The sequence below is a fragment of the Sminthopsis crassicaudata genome, chromosome X (genome assembly GCF_048593235.1).
Source record: "Sminthopsis crassicaudata isolate SCR6 chromosome X, ASM4859323v1, whole genome shotgun sequence".
Taxonomy (NCBI): domain Eukaryota; kingdom Metazoa; phylum Chordata; class Mammalia; order Dasyuromorphia; family Dasyuridae; genus Sminthopsis; species Sminthopsis crassicaudata.
The window spans coordinates 47,747,582-47,757,168 of record NC_133623.1 but is presented as its reverse complement, the minus strand read 5'-3'; the positions used below and the strand labels follow the sequence as shown (position 1 = coordinate 47,757,168).

Below are 9,587 nucleotides of genomic sequence, written 5' to 3'. Positions count from 1 at the left end.
CGTGGAGAGAGGAGAGAGAAGTTGGGGGGGGAGACAGACAGACAGATGTAGAGTTAGAGGAATGTGGGAGTGAATGATTGGAAGGCAGCCAGACAGAGAAGCAGAAGGCGGGCAGAGAGCGACAAAGAGAGGGAGAGGCAGAGAGAGAGGGGGAGAGGGAGAGTGACGGACAAGGTCAGTCTCATCAAGCGCTAGATAAGCAGACATCTCTAAGGTTCACTGGGAGTCATGGGAAACAATCCTGACCGAACAGCATCAGAAGGGACCACAGGCCTCAGCAGGAGGAAGGTAGAGACTGCTGGGTGCTGGGATTCTCGAGGTGTCATTGGGAAGTAATGGTGACCCAAGAACAAGAAGGGAACCTGAGAAAGCATCAGGTCTCATCAAGGAGTAGACAGAGACTGCTGGGGTGCTGGGTTTCCCTAGGAGACATGGAGAAGGAAGACCCAAGAAGAAGAGACCCGAGAAAGCAGAAGGTTTCCTTAAGTGATGGGGATTTCTAGGGCTGTGGGGTTTTCTGTTACACATGGGGAAGTAATGGTCACTGATGGACAAAGGACCACAGGGTCTCGGCAGGGGGTAGCTAAAGGGACTGCGAGGGCGTGGGGCTCTCGGTTAATCATGGGGAAGTAATGGGGTCCGAAGATCAAGGAGAAAACATGACAGCTTGGTGGCGCCACGGTGTTCCGGTCCCCTCCGGCTCGACGTTCTCTTCAGTTTCCCCACGGGGCGCTTAGGCTGCAGCACGGGCGGAAGTGTCTTGCAGCGGGGAGCAGGGAGGCTCGGGCGGAAGTGTCTTGCAGTGTGGTGGAGGCTGTGGCGGGGACTAAAGGAGTGCCCAGGAGCTAAGGGTCGGACTGGTTGTTGGCATTGCCATTAGTGACGTTCTCTGTCAGGCCCAGCAACCCCGCCGAGGTGGAGGAAGAACTAGCTGAGGAAGACCTCATAAGCCGAAGGGAGGTGCGGTCTCCTGAGGGGAGTGGAGAGGCCAAGGCTGGGTCGGCCTCCTCCCCTTCTTCACTGCAGCCCAGTGACCTCTCCTCCAGCCCTTACTGCGACCCCCCGAGAGCCGCCGCGTGACTCCCAAGACTCTCGCAGACCTTTTCTGACGGAGGCCTCAAGCCCGGTGATGGCGGAGGCCTCGGGAGTGACATCGACCTCTGGGGAGCTCGTGACCCAGGCCAGGGGTGAGTCGAGCTCCGGGTCCCCCCAGGACCCCAGCGTCCCCTCCCCTCAAGACTCCCCCACGGCCCGATCCATGGCCACCGCCATGGCGGCTTGCCCACCTGCCTTTTCCTTCTCCAGAAGTGTCCCTGCCGCGGCCTCCAGCTCACGCCCCCCAAAGCCCAGGAGGATGGAAATGACCAGGCGCCCACTGGGCGCTCCGCTCTTCCGTTTGCTGGAGAGCCGCAGCCTGGGCCGGGGGAACTACATAGACCCGGCCCGAGACAACTTCCGCATGGTGACCAGTTTGTACAAAACCATCCACCCCGAGGACTCGCTGTACCTCAACACCCGCACCCACGGCGCCATCTTTAACCTGGAGTACTCCCCCAATGGCTCAGTGTTGACAGCTGCTTGTGAACTGAATGAAGTCCTTCTGTTTGACCCCATATCTTCAAAGCATATAAGAACACTTTCTGAAGCTCATAATGACTGTGTAAATAATATCAAGTTTCTGGATGATAGACTGTTTGCAACATGCTCTGATGACTCTACAGTAGCCCTTTGGGATCTGAGAAAATTAAACTCTAAAGTGTGCACTTTACAAGGTCATACTAGCTGGGTGAAGAACATTGAATATGACGTTAATACAAGACTCTTAGTTACGTCAGGATTCGATGGCAACGTCATCATTTGGGACACGAACCTGTGCACAGAAGACGGGTGCCCACACAAGACATTCTTTCATACCCGTTTTCTTATGCGGATGAGGTTAGCTCCGGACTCTTCCAAAATGCTGATTTCAACCTCTACCGGCTATCTTCTGATTGTACATGATCTTGACTTGGCAAAATCTTTAGAAGTTGGAAGGTATCCAATTATTAGGGCAGGAAGAACCGCATTGCGTTCAAATGCGGCTACTTCTGCAAGTTCACGGGCACCTAGAGCTGCTGCTTCATCTTCACGTGATGGGGATTCTGGTTCATTATCTGAGCAAAATGTGTCACCTCCTAATTGTCTTGAAATTTTGATACCAGAAGTTCCTGTCAGGAGGCATCGAGGTAACTGCATTACATCTTTACAAGTACATCCTCAAGGTCAGGCTGCCCTTTTACGGTGTTCCACTAATACAGACGATCAGGAGTGGACCTGTGTCTATGAATTCCTAGAGAATCCTCCAATACGACCTTTCTCACCTCATTATTCTCTAAGACTGGCTCATTATATTGAGGAAACTAATGTAAGCAGTGGGTACATCAAAGAAGTTTGTTTCAGCCCTGATGGTCGACTGATTTCTTCCCCACATGGCTATGGGATCCGCTTATTCGGACTTGACACCCAGTGCAATGAACTTTTTGACTGCTTACTCCACAAACTGAGTCCTTTGAGTGAAATTCATTCTTTCTACTCTCACAACGATGTGGTTCTGACAACCAAGTTCTCCCCCACACATTGTCAGATTGCCTCAGGATGCCTTAGTGGACTGGTGTCTTTCTATCAGCCAAAGTTTTAGGCAAAAGTCTCATCATAAAAGGAACTCTTTTGGTGTTCAACTTCTAAATTACTTCCATTTAGGTGAAATACTTTCCTTACACATTTTGTAAGTTGTTGAAGATCCTCATTCCCAGGGTCCATGAACATCCCAACAATGACATAGGGGCACTCAGTCTAACACTGGATGCTTGATACCACATCTCTAAGACAGACTGGGCATTGCCTTTCCTCCTCAGCATTCCTCTGCTCCTGCTGCGCTGTGGCACTGTTCCTCTGGTCATGTTGCACAGTAGCCCTTGAAGGACTTTTCTCTGGGTGTGACTCTTGGTAGGCACTGGGCAGGAGTTTTGGTTGGGGAAGATGGAAAGTGGCGCTACTCCTGATTAAAACCTAGAAGACTGATGTTGGCATATTGGTTGTTACAAGGGAAATTTTATCTTGCCCAGTCATTTGGCCCTTGTACATGGCCATTATTTCACTGTAAAGACTAGATAATGAAAAGGTTCTCATAAGTATTAGATTAGATTTTATCATAATGACCTTTGAAGTTTATTGAAATTGCTAATTTTCACAACATGAGGGATTTTGTTTATTGTAAAATACTAGCCAAATGTTGTCATGCTTGTGTAATTAGTTTCCTTTGTGTGAACTTAAACTGCTACTTTCCTTGCTGTGTATACTTGTTTTTATTGACAGATCTGAGAAGTGAAGAAAGAGACTTTTTCCTGTGGTGGAAAGAAAAGGTTCTGCTGCCTTATCAGAAAACATTTATTAGTGACTGATGGGAAAAGCATCATTTACAGACTTTTGGCATCTTCTTTGCTGCAATCTGTGTAGTGGAGTAGAAATTGTTATACTACCTGGGGCAGATCATTGAGTAAAAATGCCCCCTCTTACTCTGCTTTCTTCCCTTATTCCCATGGGGAAAATGTGTGTAAGAATACTGAGATTTTTGAGAACAATTAATTTGTTTCATCAGTATTATATTGGTTAGTTGAGAACTCCAGCACTGTTTCCAGGCTAATTGTCTAGTTATGATATTATTTATACTTTGAGTATATTGAATGGAATGTAACATAAGAGCATATAGTTACTAGGTTCCATATTTAAACCAGGGCTGAAAGTCATTTTTCCCCTTTTCTTTTGCTTCCTTCCTTCCTTTTCTTCTTTGTTTTTTTTATCATGGGCCTGAAAATCATTGGCCTACGAGCAACAATTGGGGCCATCCTCAAGAAATGACAGTTATTCACAGGTTGCCATGCCAATGTACATGTGTGTTATAGCCAAGTAACTAGCTTTGATACTTGTATGTTTTAAAATATTACTTTAGTAGATCTTTATTTGTAAAATATTTGTGTAGAGTTTGATTAAAAATAGAAGTAATAGCTCTGGCCTAGCTGTGGGCCCAGAGAACACATCTCCCAGCTTTGGGAATAAATTTCAGAGTTACAAAAATATGGATATAATTATACCAAATGAAGGCAATTGGAAAACCTGTTGAACCAATTGGATTCTAAGTAATTCATTCATAAAGAGAAAAGGGTATTTTTTTGTAACTTAGTATTTCAGTAATGAACATATGTGATGTTTCTTAATAAGCCTTTGTAATGAATCATTCAGATGTACAAATGCGCCTTATTTAAGCCAGTAGATACATTCCTCATATTTTGGGGAAATTTCTGTCAATTCAATCATTTCTCATTGATTTGGTTATGTAATTGGGAGATGCTTTTCTGTAGAAAAATATTGCCAGAAGACAAAATAAAAACCACTTTTGCGCATGAAAAAAAAAAAGAAAAAGGAGCAAATATGGTCTTATCAAGGGCTAGATAAAGAAACTTTTGTGTTGTGTGGTTGTGGGGTTCTTGGGTAGTCCTTGGGCAGTAATGTTGAGCAATGAATGAGGGACCATAGGTTCTCAGCAGGAGGTAGATAAAGAGAATCCCAGGGTTGTGGTGCTCTCGGGAAATCATGGGGAAGTAATTGTGAGCCCAGAATAAGAAGAAAACATGCACGGTCATACGGTCTCATCAAGGGATAGTTAAGGAGTCTCATGGGATTGTGGGTTTCTCAATTTGTTATGGGTCAGTAATGGTCACTGGTGAACAATGGACTACAGTGTCTCAGCAAGGAGTATGTAAAACAAGTCCTAGGGTCATGGGGTTCTTGGTTGCTCATGAAGTAATGGTGACCAAGAAGAAGGAGAAAACATGAAGGATCATAGGGTCTCATCGTGGGTAAGTAAGATATTCCTAATGATGTGGCGTTCTTGGTTTGTCATTTATAATTATTGGTCATCCATGAACAAGAGACTGTTAGATTTCTTCAGGGGTTAGTTTAAAAAACTCCTAGGGTGGTAGAGTGATGGATTAGTCATTGCAAAGTAATGGTGATTCAAGAACAAGGAGAGTGTGTAAGAGAGGCAGCGAGAGAGAGAAAGGAGGGAGAAAGAAGAAGAGCTGAGTGAAAGAAAGGGAGAGGAGGGAAAAATAAAGGAAGCAGTGAGGGAGTAAGGGAGAGTGAAACAAAGAGAGACAGGAACAAACAGAGAAAGGAGGGGAGAGAGGGAGGGGACATGGAAGAGAGGGAGAATGTGTTTTGTAGTTTGTGTGAGAGACAGAGACACAGAGGGACAGAGAAAGAGACATACAGAGAGACACAAGAGAGAGGCAGAGACATAATCAGAGATACACTGACAGAGAGACAGAGAGAGAAAGAGGAAGAAAGATTGAGTCAGGGAGGAAAACAGAAATAAAGAGTCAGGGAGGGAAGGAGAGAGGAGAATGAGTTGTGTGACAGTGAGTGTGAGAGTGTAAGTATGAATGTGACAGTGAATGGGTGACAAAGAATAATCCATAGGCAGAGCAAAGAAGGATAGGCAGAGAGAGTGTGTGAGAGTTTCTGAAAGTGAGTGTGAGGGAGTATAAGAGTTAATGTGAGATTGAGAGAGCGCCATTAAACATGGGAGAAGATAGGGTCTCATCAGGGGCTAGGCAAAGAGACTCCTGGGGTTCTGGGTTTCACGAAGAGTCATGGAGAAGAAATGGTGAGCCAAGAACAGGAAGAAAACTTAGAAATGATAAAGTTTCATTAAGAGGTAGATAGAGAGATTTCTGCAGTTGTTGTGTTCTTGGTTAATCTTAAGGAAATAATTGTGATCCATGAAATAGAGACTATCACTCCTCAAGAGGGGGTAGATAAAGAGACTCATGGCGTTATGGGTTTCTGTTAGTCATGTACAAATAATGTTGACCCATGAACGCTGGACCATAGGGTCTCATTACGGGGTAGTTATAGAGGCACCTGTAGTTATGGGGTTTACTAGGAATCACAGGGAAATGAAGAATAGAGAGAAAACATGAGGGACCAAAATGACTCATGTAGGGGTTTCAATAATAGGTTGGGGTTTCAATGTGTCATGGGGAAGTAATAGTGCCCCAAGAACAAGACAAAAACATTTGACAGCATAGTGTCCCCTCAAAGGATAGATGAAAGGACTCCTGTCATCTGGAATTCACTTGCATTCATAATGAAGTAGGGGTGACAGAAGAAAATAGGTAAAACATGAAGGATACTTGGGTCCCATCAAGGAGGAGATAGTGGCTCCCGGGATGGTTCTCGAGTTGTCCGGGCAAAGTAATGGTGAACAAAGAACAAGGAGAAACTATGAAAGATCATAGGGTATCATCGAGGGGTAGATCAGCAGAGCTCTTGGGCTGTGGGGTTCTGTGTTGTCATGGGGAAATAATGTTTACTAATGAACAAGGGACCACAGGGTCTCAGCAGGGGGTACTTAAAGGGACTCCGAGGGGCCTGGGGCTCTCGGTTAATCATGAGGAAGTAATGGGGTCTGAAGATCAAGGAGAAAACATGACAGCTTGGTGGCGCCACGGTGTTCCGGTCCCCTCCGGCTCGATGTTCTCTTCAGTTTCCCCACGGGGCGCTTAGGCTGCAGCACTGGCGGAAGTGTCTTGCAGCGGTGGAGCGCGGAGGCTCGGGCGGAAGTGTCTCGCGGTGTGGTGAGGCTGTGGCGGGGGCTGAAGGGGCGCGCGGGAACTAAGGCTCGGACTGGTTGTCGGCATCGCCATCAGCCATGTTCCCCGTCAGGCCCAGCAACCCCGCCGGGGTGGAGGAAGAACCAGCCGAGGAAGACCTGGGATTCATAAGCCGAAGCGAGGTGCGGTCGCCTGAGGGGAGCGGAGAGGCCGAGGCTGGGTCGGCCTCTTCCCCTTCTTCACTGCAGCCCAGTGACCTCTCCTCCAGCTCTTACTGCGACCCCCGAGAGCCGCCGCGTGACTCCCAAGATTCCCGCAGACCTTTTCTGACAGAAGCCACAGACCCGGTGATGGCGGAGGCCTCGGGAGTGACGTCGAGCTCTGCGACCCAGGCCAGGGGTGAGTCCACAGCCGCCGCCATGACAACCTGCCCACCCGCCATTTCCTTTTCCAGAAGTTTCCCTGCCGCGGCTTCCAGCTCGCGCCCCGCAAAATCCAGGAGGGTGGAGATGACCAAGCGCCCACTGGGCGCTCCGCTTTTCCGTTTGCTGGAGAGCCGCAGCCTGGGCCGGGGGAACTACATAGACCCGGCCCGAGACAACTTCCGCATGATGACCAGTTTGTACAAAACCATTCAACCTGCAGACTCGCTGTACCTCAACACCCGCACCCACGGCGCCATCTTTAACCTGGAGTACTCCCCCAGTGGCTCAGTGTTGACAGCTGCTTCTGAACTGAATGAAGTCCTTCTGTTTGACCCCATATCTTCAAAACATATAAGAACACTTTCTGATGCTCATAATGACTGTGTAAATAATATCAGGTTTCTGGATGATAAACTGTTTGCAACATGCTCTGATGACTCTACAGTAGCCCTTTGGGATCTGAGAAAATTAAACTCTAAAGTGTGCACTTTACATGGTCATACTAGCTGGGTGAAGAACATTGAATATGACGTTAGTACAAGACTCTTAGTTACGTCAGGATTCGATGGCAACGTCATCATTTGGGACACGAACCTGTGCACAGAAGACGGGTGCCCACACAAGACATTCTTTCATACCCGTTTTCTTATGCGGATGAGGTTAGCTCCGGACTGTTCCAAAATGCTGCTTTCAACCTCTTCTGGCTATCTCCTGATTGTACATGATCTTGACTTTGCAAAACCTTTAGACTCTGGAAAGTATCCAGTTATCAGGCCAGCAAGCACCTCATCCACTTCAAATGAGGCTACTTCTGCAAGTTCATCTGCTCCTGCAAGTTCACGGGCACCTAGAGCTGCTGCTTCATCTTCACGTGATGGGGATTCTGGTTCATTATCTGAGCAAAATGTGTCACCTAACAGTCTTGAAATTTTAATACCAGAAGTTCCTGTTGGAAGGCGTCGAGGTAACTGCATTACATCTTTACAAGTACATCCTAAATGGCGGGCTGCCCTTTTACGGTGTTCCACTAATACAGACGATCAGGAGTGGACCTGTGTCTATGAATTCCTAGATGGTCCTCCAATACGACCTGTCTTACCTCGTTATTCTCTAAGACTGACTCATTATATTGAGGAAGCTAATGTTCGCAGTGGGTACATCAAAGAAGTTTGTTTCAGCCCTGATGGTCGACTGATTTCTTCCCCACATGGCTCTGGATTCCGCTTATTGGGATTTGACACCCAGTGCAATGAACTTTTTGACTGCTTACCCCAGAAAATGAGTCCTTTGAGTGAAATTCATTCTTTCTACTCTCACAACGATGTGGTTCTGACAACCAAGTTCTCCCCCACACATTGTCAGATTGCCTCAGGATGCCTTAGTGGACTGGTGTCTTTCTATCAGCCAAAGTTTTAGGCAAAAGTCTCATCATAAAAGGAACTCTTTTGGTGTTCAACTTCTAAATTACTTCCATTTAGGTGAAATACTTTCCTTACACATTTTGTAAGTTGTTGAAGATCCTCATTCCCAGGGTCCATGAACATCCCAACAACGACATAGGGGCACTCAGTCTAACACTGGATGCTTGATACCACATCTCTAAGACAGACTGGGCATTGCCTTTCCTCCTCAGCATTCCTCTGCTCCTGCTGCGCTGTGGCACTGTTCCTCTGGTCATGTTGCACAGTAGCCCTTGAAGGACTTTTCTCTGGGTGTGACTCTTGGTAGGCACTGGGCAGGAGTTTTGGTTGGGGAAGATGGAAAGTGGCGCTACTCCTGATTAAAACCTAGAAGACTGATGTTGGCATATTGGTTGTTACAAGGGAAATTTTATCTTGCCCAGTCATTTGGCCCTTGTACATGGCCATTATTTCATGGTAAAGACTAGATAATGAAAAGGTTCTCATAAGTATTAGATTAGATTTTATCATAATGACCTTTGAAGTTTATTGAAATTGCTAATTTTCACAACATGAGGGATTTTGTTTATTGTAAAATACTAGCCAAATATTGTCATGTTTGTGTAATTAGTTTCCTTTGTGTGAACTTAAACTGCTACTTTCCTTGCTGTATTTACTTGTTTTTATTGACAGATCTGAGAAGTGAAGAAAGAGACTTTTTCCTGTGGTGCAAAGAAAAGATTCTGCTGCCTTATCAGAAAACATTTATTATTGACTGGTGGGAAAAGCATCATTTACAGACTTTTGGCATCTTCTTTGCTGCAATCTGTGTAGTGGAGTAGAAATTGTTATACTACCTGGGGCAGATCATTGAGTAAAAATGCCCCCTCTTACTCTGCTTTCTTCCCTTATTCCCATGGGGGAAAATGTGTGTAAGAATACTGAGATTTTTGAGAACACTTAATTTGTTTCATCAGTGTTATATTGGTTAGTTGAGAACTCCAGCACTGTTTCCAGGCTAATTGTCTGGTTATGATATTATTTATACTTTGAGTGTATTGAAGGAAATGTAGCATAAGAGCATATAGTTACTAGGTTCCATATTTAAA

The 9,587-nt window shown here is 45.9% G+C and overlaps 2 protein-coding genes across 2 annotated transcripts; both read left to right on the top strand.

Moving 5' to 3' along the window:
* The first annotated feature begins 228 nt into the window (after positions 1 to 228).
* On the top strand, positions 229 to 2,677 carry LOC141549023 (DDB1- and CUL4-associated factor 10-like). Its single transcript, XM_074278381.1, is given in 3 exon segments — positions 229 to 332; positions 897 to 1,059; positions 1,061 to 2,677. Coding segments are annotated over 3 exon segments (1,884 nt in total).
* A 4,587-nt stretch (positions 2,678 to 7,264) lies between these two features.
* On the top strand, positions 7,265 to 8,494 carry LOC141548815 (DDB1- and CUL4-associated factor 10-like). The gene has a single exon (XM_074278020.1). The coding sequence runs from the start codon at positions 7,265 to 7,267 to the stop codon at positions 8,492 to 8,494; it is 1,230 nt and encodes a 409-aa protein (XP_074134121.1).
* The last annotated feature ends 1,093 nt before the right edge of the window (positions 8,495 to 9,587 follow it).

What these genes read in the sequence shown, in the direction of transcription:
- LOC141548815 (XM_074278020.1), top strand. Translation starts at nt 7,265, where the DNA reads ATGACCAGTTTGTACAAAACCATTCAACCTGCAGACTCGCTGTACCTC.